Source organism: Porites lutea, chromosome 3 (genome assembly GCF_958299795.1).
Source record: "Porites lutea chromosome 3, jaPorLute2.1, whole genome shotgun sequence".
Lineage (NCBI taxonomy): Eukaryota > Metazoa > Cnidaria > Anthozoa > Scleractinia > Poritidae > Porites > Porites lutea.
The window spans coordinates 45,661,868-45,689,013 of NC_133203.1; the positions used below are offsets into that span (position 1 = coordinate 45,661,868).

Sequence of the window (27,146 nt, forward strand, 5' to 3'; positions counted from 1 at the left end):
TAGGTATTTTTTTTCTTTCTTTGCGCCCTTGGGACACCTTGGGCTAATTATAGTGTAGCATTTCCCGAAAAAGTGCGGCAATGCTGCAATGCCGCGGTCTTGTAAGAACACTGTGTTCCCTGCTGGTGAGGTTGGGTTGGACTCCCTAGCGAGATTGTCCTTCACCGTGGCGGCCCGCTATTCCATATAGTCTTTGTATTTTGCTTTTGTATTTCATACCCGTGTTTTGGTTCCCCTTTTAAAAGAGGCTATAGAGTGGTTTTCGTTTGAGTGTCGTAAAACCAAAACCAAAGTAATTACTCTGGCCAATCACATAGGACGCAGACAATACATTGAACCAATCAAAACTCGAAGTAATTACTTGTGGCTGACGCAAAGTGCGGGAAAATGCATGCGAGCGCGTCACAATTGGCTTTGGTTTTACTTCTGATTGGATGAAAAGGTGGCGCGAATCTTTTAAGCCAATCGCATCGTGTAGAAAGTGCAAAACCAATTACTTTTCCACACTCAAATGAAAACCGTTCTATCACGAGGAGTTTGCTGTTTTAGGTCAATTCTGTGCTTAAGTCAAAACTCAGTACGTTTACTCACACACAAAATGCTCCTGTAGAGTTATTCATCCGTGAGCACTGACCATAAAAATCATCATTTTTGGTGATTTTTGCAGGCATAGCATTTAATCTCGCAAAGGTTCGCCCAGCATTTTCACGTTTCAATCCATTTCCATCCTTGCCGTCCGTAACTATAGACAACAGGAAACGGTTTCAATGCCTGAATTATTTTATAGTCTCAAAAAAACAAATTGGACCATTATTTTTGGAATTCAGTTGACGTGAAGACAGGTTTTAGGCCTTTGAAGAACTTTGCTTGGACTCGCCTACTTATATACTGTCACAATAAAATTCTAGAACTTTCCAGATAGTCTAATTATAGAAAGATAACAAAATATTTCGCTTTAGAAACGCTTACACAAGAAGCTTCTAGAAGGTCACGCTAGTCACGCGATGCAATTTTTCTTGACAGTGACCCATAGTGCACCTTACAGTGGCTTCAAGCTTACATGTAAAGTTACTGCCCCTAGCGTCCAGCATTCTTTCTTGTTTGTTTTTTTTTTCCTTTTATTAAGGGACCACCTGGATCTCTTGGACAGTCGGGTCAGCCTGGTATTCCAGGGGTTAAGGTAGGGTGCAAGGAAATCTAGTTATTTTAGTTACTTTTAATTTTTTTATTTTACTTTTTTAAACAGCAGTTTTAGGCCTTACTAGAACAGTTTTATATTTTACTGATTAGGTACATTGTTTAGTTTAGTTTAGACCCTTTTATAAGGCACTCCTTGTGAAATTCACAGCACTTGAAGCCGGCCAGTGTGCTCAAGGCTCCTTTTTTCGTTTGCTTATATTTAAGGTTTATTTAGCAATTATTCCTCGAGCCCGAGTTAGGCTCTGAGTCAATTGCTCATGAGACCGAAGGCCGAATGGGCTATTGACTCAGAGGCCATGAGGGCGAGAGGAATAATTGTTTTAGTAAAATCCAACTAGTTGGTCAAAAATATCGAGATAAAACAACTTTAGCTAGTTAAAGCTAGACTTATATCCTTTTTTCCCGCTAAAATACCGGCCCTTTTTGCTTCTAGTGGGCTATAACATATAGCCTAGTAGTAGCTCAACCGATCAGAATGCAGCTTTGATAATAGTTGGATTTTACTAATGTATGCACCTACGTTTCTCCTTGTGTACTATTGCATCGCTCTTAGTTATCTGACCCCGTTCACTTTGTAAATTATTTGTTTAACATGTCGTCTTTGCTCTTATGTCATAATTTCAAATTACCAACGCTTATCAGCTCTCTCCAGTCCCTCTCCTTTTTCACACTCGCTCTATATTTTTACTAGAAAGATTAAATTCTCATGACCAACGCGCAAACTCAAAACAAAAACGACTGTCTGTAACCATTTTTTCAAGGATTTGCAACAACTGTCATTCTCTTCTAGGGATCCAGTGGAATAAACGGCAGACCAGGTTCACCAGGCTCCCCAGGACGACCAGTACGTTACATTCCTTTCTCCTGGTTTATTGTGGTTCGACGTTTTCTCATTTTTCAGACCAGTAACTTCACAGCTTTTGTCAGAAAGCATTCCTCTGAGAAGAGTAAAATCAGAAATGAAATAATCAGAAGTCCAGAGGTTTCTTCTCTGTGGCTGATTTTCTTAAAGTTAAAAAATCTTATGAAAGGATTTTTTCGTACTAGCCGTTTCAATGGAAATATTTTCTATACACACTTCAGCCATCAAAAAGTGTTCCTTGTCTACTGTACAGTGAAGGACGTTATTAATATTTCTTAACGTGATAACGTTAGAACAATCATTTTTTTTGCATTTTTACAGAATCTTATGGTGTCAATTTTTTTAAAAAAATGTCATGGTCAGAAACGTTTTTGGTCTCTTAACAGGGATTAGCAGGACGGGATGGATTGCCTGGAATAACCGGATCAGATGGACGACCTGTACGTAGATACCGTCCCCCCTTCCCCCCTCCCCCCCCCCCGCTTAAGTTATAACTTTTCCTTAAGTGAGAATTAAGCGTTAATGTTGACTTTAAGGAGGTGCAGGTAGTCAGTTACCGAGAAATCTGAATTGATCACGTACATTTGCTCTGTATATTTTAAAATGTGCCAAAGAGATGGCTAAAACATAAACCTGAAACGCCGAACCACTGATGCTATCTTGTAAAAACCTGAAAAACCAAATTAAAAACAGTCACTCACGCTGAAAGATGTTTTCGCGTCGTACAAATTTCCTATCCTAGCTTGCTAGCAAGCTGTCCATTTATGACGTGCGAAGCGAGCTGCGAGTGAACGCGCGCGCGAGCGGTGAAGCCGCGAGAGGCGGGAGAAAGGGCCCTAAGTTCCTTTCTTTCCCGCCCCTCGCACTCGTCTTCTTTCGCGTGACTTCTCGCGACTCCCCAAATTGAGAACTCCGCAGGCTAAAGAGCTCCCTATGTAAGGACCGCTTAGTAGGATTTATTAAGATATGCTGTCAGTTTAACTAATTTTCGAAAAGACAAACGTACACAATAAGAAGGAAGAAATAGAAAAATGGAAGGCTAAGTTCTCGCCGACCTTCTCATTTCCCTTAGGGAAGCAGTGTGTCTTTTATTGCTGTTGTTGTTGTGGTTTTTTATTTTTGAATTTATAGATTTCGTCCGTAGACTATAAAAGTAAATACAATAAAACCTCTATCTAGCGGACCCCCGTTTAAGCGGACACTCTCTATTAACCGGACACAAAGCCGGGTCCCGAAATTAACGTCTTATATTTCCATTTATAACGAACCCCTACTCAGCGGACACTTCTATTAAGCGGACGCTGACACTAAAATACATTGTATTTGGCTAATTTCTATTGTTAAAAACCTGTATTAAGCGGACACCGGACTGGATTGACAATCGGCAGTATTGGGTGATTACGTCCTTGAAATACGAAGTGTAGTCTAATAAAGATAAATCAATACATTTTAGCAATAGCTGTCAATAAATTGTAGATTAGACCGATATCCGGCCGTATAATTGTCATCTGCGATCAAAGTTGCCCTAAAAGTCTTGCATATTTACAGCACAGCCTCCTTAGCTTCCTTAACAACATAAAACTTTATCACTGTACAGAGTAACCGTTGAGGAAGGTTCCGAAAGTGTCCGCTTAATAGAGGTTTCACTGCCTATTTTCTACGCTGTACCTCAGTCCTCAATACTCAACAACACCATGACACCATGGTACTGCTTATAAGCTTTCGCTTAATCGGTCACACCACACACCCTAGTGGCTCGAGCATTGTCAAGGATTATGGGGTGTGTATTTAATCTTTTTAAACAATTAGGTAGAAATATAATTAGACTATTTTTTTGTTTCTTTCAGGGCGCTCGCGGTGGTGTTGGAACTCGTGGAGATAAAGGAGACAAAGGACCCTCAGTAAATACAATCAATTTTTAACTTAAGGCGAATCTTTTATTGCGGTTTTACCTCCTTAACTTGTGGTTATCGTTCTCTTTTCGAGCGGTCAAAATAACCTCTCTCTCTGTCTAGCAAGTTTTAGTAAATCTGAGCTCGATATACAAAATAAATTCGGAGAAATTCTCTTACAATTAAGCAATTTTGCAGTTCTAGTTGACTGATATTTTCTTAGATGTTGCATGCAATTAGAGCTCAAAATTGCTCCGGTTACTGAACTAGGTCTTTCAACTTTTCGCCGCAATTAATCTGTGTACGCGGCCAATGGGTTAACTGATGATAACAATTAATACTGAAAGGATCACGGATCTTGAAAGCTTCCCCTGTGTTGATACTTCATCGTGATTTAATTGTCTAACCCCAGTTTCTCAATTCCCGTACGTGGCCAATCTACTTAACAAACTCTACTTAACCCGCTCAGTCTTATCTTGTTCAGATAGCTACACTTTTCCCTGCTATGCCTTCATGTGTTTCACTTTCTTAATTTTTTGCCGTTGTTTTAAAGGAGCTGTGTCACGAAATTTATCAAAATTCAAACAGTGGGAACTGTCACTGAATTGAGTGAAACATAACAATAACCACTCAAAATGTTGAAAGAATGTATGGATAACACGGCAAATACAAAAGGATGCACGGATGCATAAACTTGAAGAAGATTTAAACGGACTGAAACTTTGGTTTTTGAAAACTTCTTAATATTACAGTTCAGTTTTCAAAGTTCATTTTTGTTGTTTGTAACGTTTGAAATAATGCTTTAGGGGCGGGGGATATTTGTTTGACAAAACCGCAATTTTGTCATTCACAAGATATTTGTTAATTTTCATAGCGAATAAAGACGTGGAATTGTACTATTAACAATTAATGAACTTCCCAGCCGTGACACAGCCTCTTTAACCCTTTAGACCCTAAGATCAAAATCTGAATTCTCTTTTCTCGCCTCTATTCATTTCCTACAGAAGTAGTGGGGAGAAGTGGATGAAATATCAAGTAAATTCATCATGTGTGATCATGTTCGTAATTCTCATGACCACTCTGTTTTACAAAGCATTGATATTACAGAGAAGAAAGGAGAAATTTGATGCTGATCACTCTTAGGGCTTTTTAAGAAGGTTAAATGATCGCCTTCTTCAGCGTTCCTCTGGCAATAATCACTTGATATTGATGACGGCGTTTTGACCGCTCGCTGCTACTCTTCATCAAGCAAAGGCGACGAATGATATAAATAAATGACATGTTGTTGCCACACCTGTGTAAGACGTTAAACGCACAGGATCACCAGGACTTGATTTTCACATACACTAATTTTGGTTCTAGGGTTTGCCTGGTCTTCCTGGAAGACGAGGAGAAACTGGAGACACCGGAGAACCGGTTTGTTTGTTTTGATGGATTTTCTATGTTTATTTTAAAAAAATCACAAAGTTTCATTGTCCCTTGTTTTGACAATTGGCCATTTGCAACATGTGTGACCTTTCCTCAGACTAACTGACACTTAATGCGTAGATTTTAGGGGCCCCATACCGACTGACACCTTGTGCGTAGATTTAAAGAAAGTTGAATTGCCGTTTTTATCAAATTATGATGATGTATGAGATTTGCTTGCACCCTAGCGGCTTTCCACCATTATAACAACTTTCTCTCAAACTGCCATAAAATCTTAACGTTTAAAGTTAAAATTTCAACAAATTGTCAGACCCACTATGTTTTGCTCTGTGGTACTTTGATGCAATTCTACTCCAAAATTGTCCTAGGTGCTTCTTGGGATAGAAGACGTGAGAATTCTTTCAGTTTATCTCCTTGTTTTCTCCTCCGTTACACCCACGACTGCTCAAATCAGCACCTGTTCCTCTTGCTTGGAGGCTTCTGGCGTTATTGCCAGGATTTGCCAACCAAATCGGCGGTTTCCACCTAAGAACTAGCTAGAGTGAAAAATTCTGTATGCCATAAGCATCCAACCACCCCCTTGTGATGTGATTGCTTACGCGTACCGTATTTACTGGAATCCGCGCCGTCCCGAATAAGCGCTGCATTTGGGAGAAATAAGGACGGCTCCCGAATAAGGGCGGATCCGATATAATCAAAGTCAAAATACGTTAATTCTATTACTTTAATTCGGAAGAATAATAATACCGGAGTTAAAACAATTCTTTGTCGCGTCCAACTTTCAAATAAGCGCCGCATTTAAGGCGTGGGAAATTCAATAAGCGCCGCGTCGCTTATTCAATGAAATACGGCAATTCGATCAACGGGCTGCTAAACTGTTCTTGGTAATTGTCTCATTTAGGGTACCCGAGGAGCTGCCGGAAATCTTGGACAAAATGGCGAGCAAGGACGTTCTGTAAGTTTTATCAAGGAACTTTTAGTGGTTACCAGCCGCTGTTCGAGAAATGAGCCCGCACTCCTCTTATGAACAGTCTTTTCTCGAGGAGGATCGAGAGAAAGGCGGAAATCGAGCCTAAATTTAGATCTTTAAATCAAAATTCTTTTGTGTGAGCGTGCATGGTTGCATTGAACACAATACCTGTAATCTCGGGTGTCCTGTCAGGGTTGTCACTAAGGGCTGGGGGCAGGGGACTTCCCCCGGCTACTCAGAGCATGGTCCCCGGCTACTTTCGTCGTTAAATTAAACCAATAGAGCACACCTTGGAAACACGCAAAGACTATCCATCAAACTAAATGAAAGTTTCATCTGCAGCAGGTTTAAGTAATTCTGAAATACTCGCGTGCAAAAACTAAGAAATGTCGGAAAAAGACATCCGACTTAGATTTGGTACTAGTGCACACGCTCAAAAACTCTCCGTTCTCGAAATTAATGTCAGTAGGGAGTTTTAGCAACGACGACGGCGACGGCAACGAGAACGTCAATAAAGCAATAGGTTTATTGAGCAAAACAACAAGTTTGCACGTGCATCACGCTTTTTTGTACATTTTTTTGCCGTTACTGCGACGTGAAAATGCCTAGTTTCACGTTTTATGTAAACAAGCGACGACAAACTTTTCCTTCTCTTTCTAATCGAGCCTAAATTTCGATCTCTAAATAGAAGTCTTTTGTGTGAGCCTGTATGGTTGCGTTAAACACAATACCTGTAATCTTGGGTGTCCTGTTCTACCAAGTGCTGATCTTTTTCGTCGTTCCTGACTTTTGTTACCTTTTCGCCTTTATCTGGAATTACGGGAAAAAACGATCACGTGCTAAGCTACGAAAAACAATCTACATGCAGCAATTTCGACTCTTTTTTCTTTGCCAAAAGATTTGGCACACCTTTGCGATATAGGATCACGGAGCCTTTTCCAAGCGAGTACTTATCTGCTGGCTTTAAGTTGAAGATATCAGCAAAGTGAAGGTTTTCTATTGGGAATATCATCGAATTAACTCTGTGACTTTTCAGTGGTCATCCACTTAATAGATACCAAAACCTCGAATGCAATCTATTATCTACGGTTCCCACTGGTCTATGCTGAATTTTCTTTTGGCATTAATGGAAGTAGTTAGTTGGCCATTCTCAGGGGCTACCTCTTGATAAAAATTGCCCAAGGAGTTTGTTTAAAATTTATTTCAGGCATGCGATGTTTTTCTTATTCATTGTGTAAACGCAGCGCGCTTGAGTGAAAGATTTGTACACGAAATAAAAATAATTTCGCGTGCTGTTTACTAAAAGGTTGTTGGATATGAAATTATATTACAGGGGTATCCGGGGGCTCGTGGGCCTGCTGGTGCAAAAGGAGCTGATGGACTTCCGGTTGGTGCTTTTTTTTCTTTTTTTTTTTCCTTTGGGCTAGAAATTGGGCAAATTTTTTTGTTGCCAACATTTTTTTAAAAAAAATGCTTTTTTTAAACAAAGTACTTAGGCAGCAGTAGACTTAAGGTTAGACAACTCACTATTGTTCTTGTCATTTTCAGGGTACACCTGGAGAAAATGGTAATGCAGGTACAAACGGCATTGATGGAGAAAAAGTAAGAAAAAGTCCTTACTTAACCCTTTCCCTCCCAAAAGTGAGAAATTTCGGAATTTAATTTTTGCAAAGGGCTGAAAACAAATAGTATTATTGACTTGAAAGTGCGGCCAAAGAGGTTTCATTTGAATGGTCAAACCATAGGATTTGGTCCACAGACTCAAAAGTTAGAACCACATACTAAATAAATAGTACCATGTGAAAGTACTGCTGAAGACGTTTCATTTGAATGGTAACACCATAGGATTTCATCCAGAATCAAAAGTTAGAACTACATACTAAATAAATAGTACCATTAGAAAGTACTGCTGAAGAGGTTTCATTTGAATGGTAACACCATAGGATTTGGTCTACACACTCAAAAGTTGGAACTACATAATAAATAGTACCATGTGAAGGTACTGCTGAAGAGCTTTCATTTGAATGGTCGTACCATAGGATTTGGTCTACAGACTCAAAAGTTAGAACTACACACTAAATAAATAGTACTATGTGAAAGTACTGCTGAAGAGGTTTCATTTGAATCGTAACACCATAGAATTTCATCCACAGACTCAAAAGGTAGAACTACATACTAAATAAATAGTATCTTGTGAAAGTACTGCTGAAGAGGTTTCATATAAATGGTCACACCAGAGGATTTCATCCACAGACTCAAAAGTTAGAACTACATACTAAATAAATAGTACCATGTGAAAGTACTGCTGAAGAGGTTTCGTTTGAATGGTAACACCATAGGATTTGGTCCACAGACTCAAAAGAAGACAAAAAGAAGACAACTCGAAGGGCGACACCTGCTATTTAGCGAATATTTGCGGAGCTGAACAATTCTAAACGTGCACTATCAAAGATGAACTTAACATCTATGGATCGATGTACAATGGAGGACAAAAATCCTTGGAACGGTTATGAAAAACCTTCCTTCCACATCCTTAACTTATCAAATGTTCAGATGTAGCATAATATGCACTTCTCTAACCACTTGGATACCGCGACTGACCCTCCCCTCCCCCCTCCAAACAATGTTGGGATGAAGAAACATTTTTAGGAAAGGGTAAAGTGTACAGGGGTGCACAAGCTACAACACTGCTTGGGGGAGGGGGGGAAAGGGGGAAAAATTAAGGCAGATCGTGTTAATTGTCCTAAGAATTTGTCCTCCATTGTAGGTAAGCATGTTTTAGCCATGTTTTTAAACTGGGAATTATTTTGAATGAATAATAAAACAATTATTGAATTCGGCTTTCGTATCATATGAAGAATTATGGAGATCTCCCTCCTCCATCTCCATAATTCTTCATAAAATACTCAGCCTCATTCATTAATTGTTAAGTAACAAATGCTCGGGGGAAAAATCTATCTTTTTCTTAGAGTGGTTTTCGTTTGAGTGTCGTAAAACCAAAACCAAAGTAATTACTCTGGCCAATCACATAGGACACAGACAATACATTGAACCAATCAAAACTCGAAGTAATTACATGTGGCTGACGCAAAGCGCGGGAAAATGCATGCGAGCGCGTCACAATTGGCTTTGGTTTTACTTCTGATTGGATGAAAAGGTGGCGCGAATCTTTTAAGCCAATCGCATCGTGTAGAAAGTGCAAAACCAATTACTTTTCGACACTCAAATGAAAACCGCTCTATTATGAACTTTGACTCTGTTTTGCATGTGTTACTAGGGCGAAAGAGGAGATAGAGGACCCCCCGGAAACAATGGAAATGCTGGATCTCTCGGGCCAACAGGACCTGCTGGTGAAAAGGGTGCAGCCGGCCAGGCTGGAGAAAATGTGAGTGTCATCGCAATTGACCCTTTCACGGTTTCTTCTTACCTTTAAGGGGCTGTGTCACGGCAGTGCAGTTCATTTTGTTTATTTTGCCAATTACTCGCCTTCAATCGCTATGGAACTTAAAGTAAGCAAAGAAGTTTACATGTAAATGACAAAATCGGAGATCCGAGAGAAACAAATATGTCTCCTGAGCATTATTTTTGAAGTCGCAATCAGCAGGGATCAACTTTAAAAAACTGTTAGGCTGAACGGTTTTCAGAAATCCTAATTTCAATCCGTTTCAGTCTTCTTCAGTTTTGCCCATCCGTGACATCTGTTGTTTCTGTTATGTTATTTTAACCTTCCTTTAAAGTTTTAAGCGGTTATTTTTATGTTTCTCTTAATTTAACGGGCATTTTGTAATTTCCTAATTTGGCTGAATTTCGTGACACAGCTCCTTTAACGTTTGTTAAAGAGCAGTAAGCGAACATCCATCGACACTCCTGGAAAGAGGGCCTTAAAATATGGTACCTTACCGAGTTTAACCCTTTAAGCCCTAAGAGTGATCAGCGTCAAATTTCTCCTTGTAACATCACTTCTTTATAAAACGGAGTGGTCATAAGAATTAAGGACATGATCACACAAGATGAATCCAACTGATACTTCAACAAATTCTCCCCACTACTTCTATTGAAAACGTATCGAGATAATAAATGAGAATGTCAATTTTGATATAAGGGTTTAAAGGGTTAAAGGTGATACGTCCAAAGTGGGAGAAGATATTGCTGCACAAAATCGCCAAATTTTACAGACGTACGTCTGTATGGTCGGGGGCACAAACTTGCGCCCCCTCCCCCCCCCCCCTACAAACCATAGTTTATTTTTCAACAAATCGCTTTCAAACTTGGCAACATTACTACCTCGCGAGCAGAGGCTACAGTCATTTTCGCTGTGTGAGCTGTCGTGCGAAATGTAGCCTCTGCTGACAACCCTTCAATTTTCTATCGTGCCTGCGCGAAATTCATCACGCGATTTGCAAGCAAAACTTATCGTCAGGTCTGTCATCAAATGGCGCTAGTTTCGCGTGTATGAAAAAATTGCCACAACTCTGATCTGCTACGTAAGACTCACACAATGCTCTGAACCGGTTAAGAAGAGGAAGAAACCCGTTTTTTTTTAATTTATTCGTTCAGATTTCTGGACGGATTTGAACGGTTGCCGGCAGAGGCTACTTTTCGCACAACAGCTCACACAGCGAAAATATATCCTCTGCTCACAGGGTGCAACATTACTGATTTTTACCCGTTCGTTCCAGCCGTGTAGATGGATTATCGCTAACCAGCCTCAGTCAAAGGTTGAAAAACCCGTGTAATGATCTGTTGACCCAAATTATAGGCCCTAGTTGTTCCAAAGGCGGATAACTGACGATATCCACCGGACTGATTTATCCGGTGGGTAGTGCTATCCGGCTGCTAAAACAACTGGGGCCAGGAGTCTTTTTCGATTAAGTGCTCTTTTTTGCGAGACTTGATTTTGAATCCGGAGATATGGGCGAGTAGAAAGTGCAGTCAGTGGGGTGGGGTGGGGATGAGGTGGAGGTAGAATATCTTGTGTTTATAGTGCTCCCTGATGAAGTTTGTTTGATATCCTCTTGATAACTTTATGAAAGACCAAATTGACACCGGCTCTTTAATCTCATACTGCTAGCTTTCTTTTAAATCAGTAGATATATGTGTTAAATCGCTTCGCTTGCAGCGGAGTCCAGCGGAAAAGGCTAAATGAGTTTATATCTTTTATTCTCACAGGGTGTCCCTGGAGAAAACGGTGCTGACGGAGAACGAGGTGTTCAAGGTCCAGATGTAAGCTTAAGTAAAAGAACGGTTCCCGTGCTTCAGCGGAGGGTACTTCCTGTACCGTCAACTTCCGCTTATAAGCCCCCCCTCCCCCGTGCTTCAGCGGAGGGTACTTCCTGTACCGTTTACTTCCGCTTATAAGCCCCTCCGCCCCCCCCGCCCCTGTGCTTCAGCGGAAGTTACTTCCTATATCGTCAACTTCCGCTTATAAACCCCACCCTCTCCCCCCCCACACAAACACACGCAATTATAGGCCCATCTACCTGCAAACAAAAAAATACATTCGATTATGAGCCTCCCCCGGTTTTGATCCCCCTTCTAGCTTGTATTAAACTGACTTCGATAAATCATTCGTTTCCAAGCGTAATTAAAAACCAGTCAAATGCAAAACGCTTTTTGATCAGCACTACTATGGTTTCGTTGTCTCGAAGCGCTTTTTCTGTTCCCGTTATAAGCTTCCGCGGATATAAGCCTCTTTCAATTTTTGGGAAATATTCACGTAACCCAGGCGTAGTTAGTCGATAGAAATCGATATCGGAAATCGATTGATATCGAAAATCGGTAGATCAGAGTCAGAGATCAGAGAAAAATAATTTACCGATTATTATCGATTAACAAAATCGATCTCTATAGATTGATATCGGAAATTGATATTCGTCAGTGATTGATATCGATTACTATGGATTGTTATCGATTATCGGTTTATCGATTAATTACGCCTGGTGCAACGGATGAAGAGTAACAGTCGCTCAGTTATAATCCCAAACGCCTCTGTTAAGAACTCAGTACTTGAATTTTTTATCCTGGACTTAAATAAGTGGTAAGCGACAAAACACATTATCAACAGGATAAGCCCTTTTTTGTGCTTATCCCATGAAATCATGCCGATGTTCTGTAGATATTCTGTAGATGAATTCTGGTGAGTTTTAGTCCAACGTCATCATCGTGAATTAATTTCTGGATGCCAATTGTAATTTTAGTTGTAATTTGATTACCCACGAATTACTGAAGAACTCGTTTAAACGTGTCCGTGCGTTCCAGATCGAATTGGAATTTGGAAGTGTTACTTTTTGAGGAGAGGGGAAAACCGGAGTACCCGGGGAAAAACCTCTCGGAGCAAAGGGGAGAACCAACAACAAACTCAACCCACGTAGGGCAAGGAAACTGGACCGAGTGAACTTTCACAAAGACTTCTGGGACTGTTACTAGGAACCGAGAAAAAATTGGCCAATAGCTGACCGACGCGTCCCTAATAACGATCCCATAAACACTTGCGGGGCACATTTCGTCTCCAGTCCCCTTCCCGTGTTCAAAGTGGCATCTACGCCTGGATTTCAACCCGGCAACAATAATGGGAGGCGAGTGCTCTCTCCCTCTCACCCCTGCCCCATCCTTGTTCTTAGACTCTCCTTTAACAGAACTTACAAATATTTTTGTTAATATATAGGGACCACCTGGTTTGCAAGGAGATAGAGGTGGAAATGGAACCGTTGGACCTAAGGTAAGCCTACTCTAAAACGTTTTCCATTTTTCAGTAAAAATAGCACTGTGCTTTGTGCGCTTGGGGCACAGTGTTGACCTAAATAGCAAAAAATCGCAATAAAACGTAGACAAAGTAAACTTAGACTAACTTGTTTGTTGTTTTTTTTTTTCAGGGTGATTTTGGTTATACTGGTGAACCTGGAAAGCAGGGAGCTCCTGGACCCCCGGTACTGCATATGTATATTAACCATTTAAGTCCCGATATCCACCTACAAATTCTCTAGACTGATCTCTATACATTTCCTTAAGAAATTAGTTGAGAGAATTTGGTAAAAGATCAAAGCATTTTTCCTTGATCAGTTTAATAATTTCCATCAACTTTTCCCTTGGTTTTGTATTGATATAGTCGGGAAAATTGTTGTTTGTCACTCTTGGGAACTCAACTTCTAAGATAGACTTTCTTTTTCTGCTTAGTTATGCCATGTTAAGGGACTTTTAATACCTGTTTGACGCGAAATTCACTGGTGAAAAGTTCCACCGGTGACGTCATGACAATTGACCAATAGGAGAGTGAGTGATGTTTGACGCCACTCCAGACACAGGATTTGTCAATTCCTTTTTCTCGTGACTCGTTTTTTTTTAACTTTTCCCCTTTTCATAAAAAGTAGTAGAGGATTTGTAATGTAGTGTAGGTTTGCACTTCAGACAAAACTGTGCTTAAATTCGTTGACTTTGTTCGGTGATTGTTTGTCATTAATTTCCGTACTTTTCGTCGATAGGGTGAAGTGGGAGATGACGGGAAAAACGGAACAACAGGTTCCGCCGGACCTAAGGTAATATCCCTATTTACTCTAGCAGTAGCCGCTATGTATAATGGTTGTAGCTTCATATAGTAAATAATCATTGGATGAGGTTTCTGTGATACCCGGAATAAGGGTGGCACAAACTTTGCGCGCTGAAAACTTTAGAGGTTAAATGTTCGGCTTAAGTTCATAATTTTGAGAAATTTTCGACAAAATACCTTGTAGAATCCTTCTTTATGTGCTCTTTCATGTGTTTAGGTTTTCTAAAGCGTCTTTTAATGCCCTTACATCTTCATTCATAACATTCTAAAACTTTGTTGTCATCTTGGCCCTGACACGTGCGGAACGTTGCCATGGTAATTTAGTAATTTCACGTGTGAAATTATATATAAACGCTGAAATTTCGCGCCAAAATTACGGAGTAATTTGTCACCCAAGATATCAACAAAATAATCGCATCATTATACGAAACTGCCCACCTACCCCTCCCCTAAGCCAACACTTACTTCTCACTTGGGGCAAAATGTTGGCTTAAGAGAGGGGTAGGTGGGCAGTTTCCCAGAGACGTCTAATGATCCTAATAATCTAGACAGCCTTGTGTGACACAGCCCTTTCATGTTGTCTTCTAATTCGTTTTATTAGGGTGGTACAGGCTCCGCTGGTCCTCCTGGATCACAAGGCTCTCCTGGACCAGAGGTATTTTTCCATCTTAGAAAACATTATATTTATTATTTTATTATATCCATTTTGAAATCCCTGGTGATCCTTCCATGCCGATTGGCTCTCAGCAAAACCAGCTACTAGATCAAAAAAATATTGGTACTGACTGAATTCTACGATTTCAAAATGGCAGTAATAAAGTGGTAATTGAACTTCGTGTCGCGCAATTTTAGTCTGAAATCATACCTGTGATTTCAAATCAAACTCGCGCGTTTAAAATCACGCGCATGATTTCAGACCAAATTGTACTCCAGTCAGTTCAATTACCATTATTAATCTTTACGTCGCTTTGATTTACAAGGGCAAATATGTCAGGATGTTACTCTGTGGTACACTGGTTTGGCAGGCTCGTCAGCACGCGTTAAGGTATCATCTATGGTAAAAAAACATTCATCATTTTTCGAAATTTGGAATCTAAAGAAGATTAGATAGAACTCTTCAGAAACTTTCTGGAAAAAAAGATGCAGCAAAAAAATTTATGTTTGCGGAGACTTGAATGGAGCGAAAAAGATTTTTTGTCACGGGTAAGAAGCTGCAAAAAAAAAATCTATTTTCCCCTTTTTTTCTCGAAATGAAAATCGGGCAACGTTGAGCGAACATTTTGAGCGGTAATCCGTGAACCAATTTGGCTTAATTTTGGACGTTTGGAAATCGAATCTTAACGACAATGATATCCTTAGCTGTAAGCAAATGGATAAAAGCAAACAAGGGGTCATTAGTAAATGCAGTGGCATCATTTAAGGTATGGACATGCTGTTAACAGCTTTTTTTGATAATCAGGGACAACCTGGACTTCAAGGTGACCCCGGAAAACAGGTATTTTACTCATAAAACTTGGATTAGGAATTATTTTCAAATAATGAGAGGATTAATTGTAGCGGGCGAGAGGACAACAGATCAATATAAACGTAGACAACTTCCATAAGTCAATGTATAAGCTCACTGTAAACCCTGATCAGTTTAGGTTTCCGAGAAACTGCCCACCTACCCCTCCCCTAAGTCAACATTAACACTTACTTCTCACTTAGGGCAAAATGTCGGGTTAGGGGAGGAGGAGGTGGACAGTTTCCCAGAAACCTACTACTCCCACTCTCTCCTTTAAATCCACGAGATACTTTTGTGTGAATTATAGCGGAGGTAGAGATAGACCACAACGCCGGGAACCTTTCCGTACTCGTATCGAACAGCAGTGCGTGGTGTTTTTTACCTGCCCTTCGAATTAGGAAATAAAAGAAGAAGACAAGGCCAACAGATCGAGCTAACAATACAACCACCCAATACCGCGACGATTTTGAACTAAGACACTCTTTTAAACACACCCCTGGTAGGTGATCCGGTTGTGGCCTCCTGCTCGCGAAAGCTATTGTCAACCAAAAAGGCTTCGGGCGGCGTTTTCAAAGGAAAATCTTAAGAGAATTATCTCTGATAGTTCTTATATGTTTACAAAGAATTTTTTACCTCATCGCTTTCTTTGTATTACTGGGATATCAGATAGTAAAAAAGAAATAACGTCAGTATCAATTGAAAGCAGCCTAAGGATAAATGATAATGATTTTCACATCTCTTTTCTTTCAGGGAGAACGTGGCCGAACGGTAGGCTTTTTCTTGAGACGATTCGTTGACTTCGTTGAGTGTCTTTTCTCTGTTTGCGGTCCCTCTTACTTTGAAATAGTTTATTCATTTTTTTTTCTTTCTTTCTTGTTTTTTTTCCTTTGTAGGGTAACGATGGAGAAGTTGTAAGTATTGCAAATGTTATTTTTTTTAGCGTCTGAATGCAGTTGTTTTTGGAGTTTCCCTATTAGACTGTTGTTGTTTACCTTTGTTTTGTTGCTGGTGGGCGGGGTTCGATTCCCCAGCGACTGCTGGCTTTCTTTAGGGTCCCCCCTCTATACCGTTGTGTTGTGTTGTTCAGTCTTTTGCCTTTTGTTTTGTCTGAAGGCATTGCACTTTCCCACCAGGAGCTGGCCACTCACCTTAAAAACAAAAAAACAACTATGTCTTTTGAATGTTTCGCGTTCATGGTATAGCAACCTCTAGTAATAAAAAATAATACAGTGACCAGTATCAAGGACTTATAGCATAACATTTATCTTTTTTTTTACTTCCAGGGTCTCCCAGGTCCACCCGGACTGCCAGGAGAACAGGTATGAACTTAATTGCCTTTGCCGTAACACCTAACTTTGTCTCTTCCAGATGAACGTTGCTAAATCCTATCTATTAGTCCAATCGATAAAAGGTAATCGACTTCACTCCCGACCACTTGTACCTACGTGGGTTTTGGCCCGTGCCCATCGAGTCTATCTTTTACCCTTCTCCTGGAGAGAAATGTGTGTTAGACTTAAGAGATTATTACAGACCTTAAGATTTTAGGACGAGGACAACGAGGAGGACGATGATCTATACACCACTTGTACATCTCCCATTATGCACCTTATTTGCCTCCCCAGAATTTTGCATAATCTTTCTTTTTCTTTCTTCTGGGTATTACAGCCGTCCCAAGAGAAATTGAAAATAATGCTTATGCAAAATATTGGGGGGCAAATAAGGTGCATTATGGGAGATGTGAAAGTGGCGTATTCTAAAAAATTGATACCCAGGAAAGCTTAGTTCGTGTTACTTTTTTCCATCAGAAAGGTTTGGACGGTTATTTTTATTTTACTGAAGGAGGTTAAGCCCTCGCCTGATTGAAAAATGGTATACTTCTAACATTCGATAACTCATTTCCGCCCCTACAACTGCTGAAACCCGCAGTAGGTTGACGACGGGTATCGCGTTTCCCTGGCAAAATGACGCAGGATCACGCGTGCGCAAACTCGTAGTCGTCCCAATTTCTTGTTATTGGCCAGGCTACATATCTGGGTACCAAAGTCATTATCACACATTACCGTACCCAAATACAAGTCTGAGATCTCAAGACTCGATGTTTTTATTGTTCTTCTGGAAACTAAAATTCATTGTGAAAGAAAATTGCTGTTAAAACCAGAGACCTTAAATATAGAAATAAGTGGACCTCGTTGTGCATTTCTGATATACGTTGTGACTTCTTGAGTTAATGACTTTTAATATGCGCTGCATTTGTTGTTGTTGTTGTTGTTGTTGTTGTTTTTGCTTTTTTCGCTTTTTTCTTTCTGTTAATTGGCTAACATTTTTTATCATTGTAAAACTATGCTGTATTATATCAACTGTACGCTTTTATCTTTAGTTTAATAAATTCATGATTTTAAAAAAAACCATACCCAAACACAGAGGAAAAGAAAATTTAATCCCAATTGAAACACAACGTATATAAATGAGCTTTGTACCGTTATAACTAACAAATAATAGATAAACATAGGTCTCGTTTCTATTTCATGTGGGGGACATTCTCATGCTTTTTGGTTTTATTTTATTTGCTCTGTAGGGCCCACCAGGACAGAATCTCTATGAAGCGGTAATATACCACATACTCATCCTCCTTGATTCTTTGAATAACTCTTAGCCTTTTAAGCCCCAATATCCACAAGCAAATTCTCCAAACTGATCTCTGTACATTTCTTTAAAGAATAAGTTGAGAGAATTTGAGAAAAGATGAAAGCATTTTCTCTTTGGTGATCATTTAATTAATTCTCATAACCTAATCTCTTGACAATGTATGTCTATCGTTAGGAGAAAATTGCTGTTGGTCACTATTGGGACTTAAAGGGTTAATTAGCTTTGAATAGGATATTTCTGAGTTGCCCCAAGCTTTTTCATCGAAACAAGGCTAAGTGTGAAGCCATTGAAATGAAAAGATTTTTTATCCTCAAGCAAGGAAAATTCATTTTCACAAGAAAGGTTTTGCACTTAGTTTCGTTTTGAAGGTGCGAATTCTTCGATCTCGGGAATGACTTATTCCTCACTTAAGAATCGGGAGTGAAACTGGGCCGAGTTAACTGTCGAAAAGACTTCTGGGACTGTTACTAGGGACATGGAAAAAAATTGGCCAATAGCTGACCAGCAAGTCCCCTGTAACAATCCCAGAAACACATGCGGGACGCATTTCGGCTCCAGTCCCCTTCTCGTTTCTAAAGCGGCGATTAGGATGATCGCACGATTTCGTCCACAGGCTAACAACACTTAAACAGCACTACAAACATTGCCCACAGAGGTATTGCTCAATACTCTTGTTTTAATGTCACACTGAGAACTGCGTCGACAGATTCGAAAGATATAACAACCTTGTACAGCGCAATAAACTTTACAACATGCTTAGTAGCTCTCAAGAGAATATTAACAATTCACCTCCACAGATTTAAAACATATTAGGGCCGTTCATACGGCGAGAGAAATAAGCCGCGGCTTATATAAGACGCGAACAGCCCGTATAAATGGTGCAAAGTGTACGTTCACGGCTTATTCAACTTACGGTTAGCTCAAGCTGCGGCTTACCTTGCTCGGGAATGTGTTCGCATAAATGCACTCAAACGTTGTTCGCGACTTTCTGAAGCCGTGAACGATTGCTGCACATGTTCTGTTTTCAACTATATCCCAGACCTTCACGTCCTAGAGACGGGCGCTGTAGTGACTGGAAAATGACCGTCGAAGTTTCTGCACAAGTTTCGCAACAGCCCGACACTACCGTAATCTTGACCGAAATGTTAAATTGAAACGAAAAGACAGTGTAAAATATGAGGAGTTTCCTTGCCAAAGCCAATCATTTCGCTTTTTTGCCCGCTCGAGCCATTGTTGCAAATTACGCGGGGCACCAAAACAAACTACGTCATCGCTGTGGCCGCGAACTGAGCCGTGAACCATTTATGCGAGCAGTTCTTGTCATATGTAATCCGTACTTGTATAAATGGTTCCTTTTGCGTCTTGTGTAAGGCGCGGCTTTGGTATCAACGGCCCTATTATGGAGCATTGTAAACATAAAAATGTGGCGTACTAATACTTTCATACTTGTAGTAGACTGCAAAACAGTCCGTATTTTTTCTTACTCAAGTACGCGCGTAAGTCAAACAAAAGGTCTGGAACGAGGCTGAAAACAGAGAGCGAGACCGACGAGAGACGCTGACAGTCGGTTGTTATGTTCTCTCGCTTTCTCGCGCTTCGCGCACGTAAGACTCTTCAACCACACTTTGCCGATTTCTTTACTGATTTTGAGAAAAAAACGAGTGTTTTGCAGTCTATATACTTGTGGCTTCTCATCATTGCCGTTTTTGTTTTTTCCTGTAGCTTTCGAATCTCGGCTCCGCCGACAAAGGTCCTGTTCCACCTAACAGACGGCGTAAGGTAAACATGCATCACTCTCCTTTTCTTGCCAAACTTAATCGAGGTTGTCTGATCAAAAGCTTACAATCTCTCTGGTCTGGAACCTTTTTCTAAACGACCGGTCTACCATCAGTGGTCTTTTTCGGATCGACTTGCACCTACTTATTCCTGACTGTAATCAGTTAGCCCTTGTCGGTCCTGCATTTTTACCACTGCGTGTCTCGCGATTGGGTACCGTAAGACCACCCAGATAAGGTCTCGGCCTGGACCTTCGCCGTTTACAACCCAGTCCAAACAAAACTCCTTCCGAGGTTGTAGCAGCCCAGGGTATATACAACGTCAGAAATTTACTGTATGTTACAGGGATTAATCAGTTTTTACATGTAAGTAAGAAAGTCGGGTGTTTAAAATATTTCTTATTTCGTATGGGGTGCTATCCACTAACTTAAGGAATACATTTCAAAATAATGACTTACGTTTTGAACAGCAGTGTCTTAATTTTACAAATTTAAGGTGATAAACGCAGTTTCAGTCAAGGAAACTGTCTTCGCCTGCGAGCAAGCTCTCCGTTTGTGAGAGTCGCGAGAATACACGTTAGAGTATCAAACTACAGGAGACGCATAATTAAGTATTTAAATAAAAAAAAACTAGCATTATGGAATTAGGTTTTTTTTTTTTTTCGAAAAACAAATTGTTGCTGCCTCACATGTAGAACGCTGGTCGCCAATTTTCACTCTCTTTTTTGGCTTCCGGTCCAAAGAGACACCCTTTTACCCCCTGTATGACTCAAGACCCTGGAAACCATACCGGCACATAGAAGTTCAGGCCTTTCGTATCAGGAGTGTTTGTTTAATTTTTCATATTGGTTATGTCATAATATATTGTGATTATAAAATATTTTGATTTTAATTTATTCTTTTTAATTTTTTTTTTTTTAGCGATCATTAGAGGATGAACAACACCACGAGAATCTGGCAGCAACCCATTTTATCGCGGTATTACTTCTACTGTTTCATGATTTCTTGTCAACTCAAAATCACACGTTATAATTTCCCTCAAGAACTGGAAACAGATAGTGTCATTAGGGTCAAATCATAGTATTTTTTTCACAGACATAACGATCACCTTTATCTGTGATTTGATGCCTTCTTGAAGAAGCTTTCACGAAATTTATTAAAATTCAAACGGTAGAAACTGTGACAAAATTGAGTGAAACAAAAAAATTACCGCTCAAAAAGTTAAAGAAAGGTATGAACATGATAAGGTAGCAAATACAAAAGGCACGGATGGACAAACTTGAAGAAGATTTAAACGGATTGCAATTTCGGTTTTGGAAAACTTGTTAGCCTAACAGTTTTTCAAAGTTCATTTTTTATTTTTTATTTTTTATAACGTGTAACACGAAGCTGTCATCTTGTCCTTGCTCAAGTTCCATGATAGCGTAAAACGACGCGTAATTGGGATCATAAACAAAATGAACTAGCCAGCCATGTTATAGCCCCTTTAAGGTGATGTTACACGGGACAATTCGCAACGACTATTTTTAGCGCAACACAACGTTGTAACATTGTTCCGACATTGTTTCAAATGGCTGCAACACTGTTCCAACATTGCAACGCTGTGTTGCGCAAAAAATCGCCGTTGCGAATCGTCCCGTGTAATATCACCTTTGAATGTCCTCAAAGTGGCATGCGATAGAAAGGAAAGGGAAAGAATCGGAGAAGCGCGACCTCCCTTCCTTTCTTCACGCGTCTTTCTCCACTCGTCTTTCTCCTCGTGTCTTTCTCCACGCGAGTAGATTTTTCCGTTCTCAGAGCTGTACAGTGCCTGAAACATACATTAGCACTCTTCCACCTAACGTAATCTTATAAGCTCTGATTGTTGCGTGTTTTGTTTTGTTTTGTTTTTTTTTTTTAGAGTGAGGAAGTTGACTATATGACCAGCCTAGTAAGAAACAAAATCCTCAATTACAGAGCTCAGATCGGCGACGAAGAGCACCCCGCGCGTTCGTGTAGAGATATTCAGCTGGATCACCCCAACTCCCCGAGCGGTTTGTAGCTCTTTTGTTTGTTGGTTGGTTTGGTTGAACTTTCCGTTTGTTCGTTAAATCTCAAAGTGACCTTAAAATCCAACAACGGCGGCGACGCAGGTAAAAACATCGCTGAAAAATAGACCTCGCATCCTTTCAAATTATTTCGCGATTAATCCTAGTCGCCCTGTTACTCAAAAGAAGGTAAATTTGATCGGAGCTGAAGGAACTGGACCGCGTCCGAGTTCAGACGGAGATAATAAAATTTTTCGCCTTGTCGTTCCCGTTCTCAAGTTAACTTAAAATTGGCCAATTCGCGGAGTAGTTGTGCAAAGACGGCAAAGAAAGTTACAAAAAAGAACGATTCACTTGCAGAGTTGTTATTTTGCTGGCTTTTCCGAGGTTTCCGTTGCCTTTGCCGTCGTACTTTCGTAAGGTTCCTAATTTCTTTCTGTAAATGAGACGTAATCAATGTACCCCCCTCTAGCTCCAATTATACGCCCCCGAATTCGATTGATTATGACATTTTGAAGCTTCATTAAAAACCATGATGCATTTTATCAGCACTGTTATAGCTTGTTCCAAAGCGCTCTTTCTGTTACGGTTATAAACCCCTCATATTTAAGCCTCTTCTTTTAAAACCTCTCCTAAAACCCCTTTCAAAAATATATAAGCGGCGTTCAGCGTTCTCCGTATATTAAATTCCGTGGCAATTGCAAGAGAGCTTTTGTTTAGACCAGCCTTACTTCAGGAAAGCATGTTTTCAAGGCTGTTTTCATAACGTGTAGTCTCTCTTTATAATCATAGGTGAGTACACGATCGATCCAAACGAGGGATGCAGCAGCGATGCTGTTAAAGTATACTGCGATTTTGAGAAACAAGCAACCTGTGTCAACCCGATCAAGAGCAAGGTAAAAAATAGTTGCAAGAGTCCAGCTTAGACCGTTCTCTCTTGCCTAGACTGTGCCAGGCTCGCAGTCTGTGCAGACTAGCGAAAACAGCGAGAGAGCAGTGAAATACCGAATGAGCGACGTATAGCGGCAAGGAAGAGCTTGTAAGCATCTTTTTAAATACCTCAATCCGCCTACCTCCAGAAAAACCGTTTCTTGAGTCAAAATGTCAAGTGTCATAACGTCAAAAGGCGCGGTGTAGGAGGGCTTCACATGCTCGACGTGTTTGTTAGACTGAGCGCGCGAAGCCAGATGATTGACGTTAGTGTTAAAAAAACTGTCACAATGATTGCCCAATCATAGGGTATACAGGAAGCTGGTATACCGGAATGAGGTATTGAAAACAATGCTCACAGGCACCACTACTCTCTCTCCCCAGACCCCTTGCGGTTTTCGCGCAACTTTTCGTGATCCGCTTTCCCCGCTATCTTGGAGCCTGGACCCGTTATCCCCGCGAAGTCTGGTTAGGTGTGGCTGATAGAACGCGTGGCAAGTATTCCTCGGTGACGTCACGGCGAGCTCAGAGATCGCCAAGAGACCAGGCTGACAAGACTCCAGCCATTATCAGTGGTTTATATTTAGCGGCTGTTATATTTTTTCGTTGATAGTAATGTTGCATTTTTTCATGTAGGTTGTTGTTGGTGCAAACGAAACTGGACCTGGAAAATGGACAAACGAGGACGAACCGGTAACTCTTACTAGTTTAGTTCTTTTCAGTAGGAAATTCCATCCTCTTTGAGTCTTGAAAATGAGAAAATCTTTCTGGAATTAGCTAGGCCTGACTGCTCTCTAAAATGGTCGTTAACGACAATCATGGACAGAAGTCCTTGGGACAGTAATGCAATATTCAAATTCATTCTGTCATTCTGGGTTCCCTCTTAAAACAGTGCATCCTTTTCGAAATTTTCTTGCAGTTTACTCCCCTCCCACCCCCTACCCTATACAATGTTGAAACTCGGAAAACATAGTTTGGATACACGCGTTCAACATTATTTGTGGGTGAGTGGAGGGGTAGGGCCTGTGTGAATTGGAAAACGCCCAGAAATGCAAATGTCCCAAGACGGTTGTTAATGATTGTAGCTAGAGGATGGGAAGTTGCACCTTGTAGTATGCATGCCAATGAAGTTGTGACGAGTCGCCGTTTAGTTTGACTTGCGTATGGTGCATCAATTCCTTTTTCATAGCTACCGTAATGCGTCCTAATATCTGATGCCCCGTATTTTTCACTTGATTTTCAGATCGAATACAAGCTGAACTCAGTACAACTGAAATTCCTTCGCCTCCTAAGCAGGAGCGCCTTCCAGGAAATGAACTACAGCTGTACTGAATCCAGCAGCGCGCAGACTGGCTGCATGGTTGATCTGAAAGGCGAAAATGAAGTGGCGTTGAACGATTTAGACAAGGTCAACCTTGATGTTACTGAGGTAGGTAGTTCCTGAACTTTAAGAAAGATGCGCGTGTAGATGTGATCCTCGCAGTTATATGTTAAAAAAGCAGCGGAAAAACTTCTGACTTGACGGGACTTAAACACTGTAATTTGATGAATTGCTGTCAACACTTAAATCAGTCTTGAAGTAAGCTCAGTACTCAAGGTAACTAGAGTCAGAGAGCTTGACAATTGGAAGTTCTTGACATACTGGATAACGGAGATGAAATGACCGTGAAAAAAATTCAGTTATACCGCAAGACTTAAAAAAAAAACTTAAATTCCTGCGTGTTCTGGACAAGCAGCTCAGAACACGCAGCTCTTACATATAAAATTGACTTGCTCTGAGTATGAAGTAACTTGCCTGACAGGGAAACGTACTCATCCCATACTAGGAGACTGTTGCCCGTTTCTTTAACACCCCGTTAACTTTTCGGGTTGTTATCAAATGTTCACATCAAAATCTATTGAACAAAAGCTCAGGTCCTAGCTAACAAACCAGTCCGTTTTGTTTTGTTTTTGACAGTTGTGTCATATTATCTGCAAAACTACTGAAAGCTCGATCTTGAATGTAAACAACAACAGCTTTCCGGACCCGTTGATTATCGGGACTTTCGATAAACGGGTCCCTGGGTTGTTTTCGAGGTCAGATTTCGGGATTTAATCCCCGACCAATACACTGGACACTCGTGATTTTTAATGTCACCTTTTTTTGCAGACCTCACAGAATGGAAATAAGAAAATGACCATCGAAGTGTCTACGAAAAGGAAAAACAGCCTTCCGATAGTAGACTGGGCACCGCAAAGTCAAGTGGACTCGCAATTAACAGTTGAATTGGGTCCCGTATGCTTTGTGTATTAGCTGCTGACCGTAGAGACGGCTCTTACATTGTACATTGTCGAATTTGCTTAAACTATTATAGCGCAAAGAAACAAAAGGTCAAGTTGGAACATTTAGATGTTCTTTTATTATAGCGGTTGTCGATTTTTGTTCTTCTTAGGTGATTTTGTTGAAGCAGGTGAGCGATATTCGTATTTACGATCACGATAATAGTCATTAGAAAAGATTTACGGATTCCAAGCAACGACACTTTATGCTGTTATTTTTATTTTGTGTGTTCTATATTATAGCTTAAAATAAATGTTAACGTGAACCCTATACATATTTTGTCGCTTACTTTTAAACAACTTCCCCTCATTTGCCACTCAAGAAACGAGAGGGGAACTGGGTGGAGTTAACTTTCGCTAAGAATTCTGGGACTGTTACCAGTGACGCGCCGGTCAGCTATTGGCCAATTTTTTCCATGTCCCCAGTAAGGGTCCCATAAGTCTTTGCGAGAGTTAATTCGGTCCCGTCCTCTCGTGTCTTAAGTGTAAACGTTCTCATCCCTAGTGGGACTTCAATCGCCGAATTGGCTAGCCCTTTGCAAAACTTGGTCACGTGCTTGGGTACCACTTAGCAACGGCTCGCTGAATGGCAAGCAATCCAAGCGTTTATTCAGATCACAAAGCTTTGAATGCGATCGGGCGAAGCCTTCCTTGTTTAATTAAAACGTCTTTTAGGTCTCCTAATGCAGTCATTTCGGTTGATTTTCAAGAGAATGATTAAACTAGGAATGCTCCGTTTGAGTAACTCGGAGCGTACTCAAAGCTTTGTGATCGGAATGAACCCTCAGATGGCTTGCCATCCTGCGAGCCGTTATTAAGTGGTATCCAAGCACGTGACTAAGTTCAGCAAAGGGCCTGTTGCCTGACATAGCAGTCGGTACTACCTGGCACTAATGCGACATAAAATCACGGCAGTCTTCGGCAACAGAGGTCGTCGAGGTCACCTGAGTCTTGGCCACTGGTTAAACACCTGCATTTGTTTCACACATTGTGCTACCCGACCGCTTACAAGAAGGGTGTCCCGTATGGTGAGGCCCTGAGCCGCTGAGGATACGCCGAATCTGTTCCACAGATGCTCTTTTTGATAGGCGTGCAGAGGAATTGTAGTTGACTCGTTAGCAGTCGGTTATGTTAGGGGGCATGTTCGAAGGGAAAAAGATAGAATACGAGGAAATCCTAAGCTGAATTCCTTAGCAGACACCTCGGTAAAACGGACACTTAGAGTTGATCCCTGATCCCTGCCTTTCTTTCATTTCTTTTTTTGGCTGACATCTCTCTAAGACCGACTCTTTGTGCTGGTCACGCCCAAAGTTGTCCGTCCTAGGCAGTTAACTGTCAACGAATTCCGTTTCTGGTCACTTTTCATACAGCGCTTTCAAGCATTGCGAAGATCCAGTACAGGCTTCATCTTCTTGTAGTTCAAGAATTTGCCGGGACGTCATTCAGACCCGGCCCGGTTGTTCAAACGTTTGATAGCGCTATCCACGAGATGAAAATCTATCCAGTGGGTAACGGAATTGGTTTCCCTAATACCTATCCGCTGGATAGTGATTTATCCGGTGGATAGCACTATCCAGCGTTTGAGCCTTTTGGGGTTTTTGGGATACGGGATTTGAAGGTCGGGATTCGGGATTTTAAGCAAAATGGGGGCGAGATCCGGGACCAGATTGAAAGTATGCACGGGATGCCGAAAACAACCCTTGGGATTACGGGACTGAACAAAAATTTGGGTCGGGATGACGAGATTGAAAAACCTGATTGCAGGGGACCCCCTATGGTGGTTTTCCGTAGACCTAAAAGTCTTAAGGACATGCTGGTGCACTCGGAGCTTAAGGGCCTGTTTACATAGAGGCGGGGGAACCCAAGGTAGGCGAGGTATAGGTTACCCGCTAAGGTGGGGTGACCCGCCTGTCCATATAATCCCACATATGGTCACCCTAGCCTGAATTTCATCCGATTACTTCGAGTCGTTATTACTCCCTCAGTAGTTGAGAGGAGAAAACGACTCGAAGCAATCGGATAAATTTCAGGCTAATGGTCACCCCACCTA

At 40.9% G+C, this 27,146-nt stretch overlaps 1 protein-coding gene across 1 annotated transcript in view; it reads left to right on the top strand.

Moving 5' to 3' along the window:
• The window catches only part of LOC140931257 (uncharacterized), a 73,422-nt gene extending 48,055 nt beyond the window's left edge, over positions 1 to 25,367 (top strand). Inside the window, exons 46-71 of the mRNA XM_073381026.1 lie at positions 1,127 to 1,180; positions 1,991 to 2,044; positions 2,449 to 2,502; positions 3,910 to 3,963; positions 5,317 to 5,370; positions 6,284 to 6,337; positions 7,686 to 7,739; positions 7,901 to 7,954; positions 9,630 to 9,737; positions 11,522 to 11,575; positions 13,017 to 13,070; positions 13,225 to 13,278; positions 13,831 to 13,884; positions 14,497 to 14,550; positions 15,355 to 15,390; positions 16,150 to 16,167; positions 16,293 to 16,310; positions 16,683 to 16,718; positions 17,975 to 18,004; positions 19,768 to 19,824; positions 20,742 to 20,798; positions 21,721 to 21,853; positions 22,640 to 22,743; positions 23,414 to 23,470; positions 24,021 to 24,206; positions 24,927 to 25,367. Coding sequence (XP_073237127.1) covers positions 1,127 to 1,180; positions 1,991 to 2,044; positions 2,449 to 2,502; positions 3,910 to 3,963; positions 5,317 to 5,370; positions 6,284 to 6,337; positions 7,686 to 7,739; positions 7,901 to 7,954; positions 9,630 to 9,737; positions 11,522 to 11,575; positions 13,017 to 13,070; positions 13,225 to 13,278; positions 13,831 to 13,884; positions 14,497 to 14,550; positions 15,355 to 15,390; positions 16,150 to 16,167; positions 16,293 to 16,310; positions 16,683 to 16,718; positions 17,975 to 18,004; positions 19,768 to 19,824; positions 20,742 to 20,798; positions 21,721 to 21,853; positions 22,640 to 22,743; positions 23,414 to 23,470; positions 24,021 to 24,206; positions 24,927 to 25,070 — 1,686 coding nt within the window. The 3' untranslated portion in view covers positions 25,071 to 25,367. The remainder of the gene's footprint in view (positions 1 to 1,126; positions 1,181 to 1,990; positions 2,045 to 2,448; positions 2,503 to 3,909; positions 3,964 to 5,316; positions 5,371 to 6,283; positions 6,338 to 7,685; positions 7,740 to 7,900; positions 7,955 to 9,629; positions 9,738 to 11,521; positions 11,576 to 13,016; positions 13,071 to 13,224; positions 13,279 to 13,830; positions 13,885 to 14,496; positions 14,551 to 15,354; positions 15,391 to 16,149; positions 16,168 to 16,292; positions 16,311 to 16,682; positions 16,719 to 17,974; positions 18,005 to 19,767; positions 19,825 to 20,741; positions 20,799 to 21,720; positions 21,854 to 22,639; positions 22,744 to 23,413; positions 23,471 to 24,020; positions 24,207 to 24,926) is intronic.
• Positions 25,368 to 27,146: the final 1,779 nt, after the last annotated feature.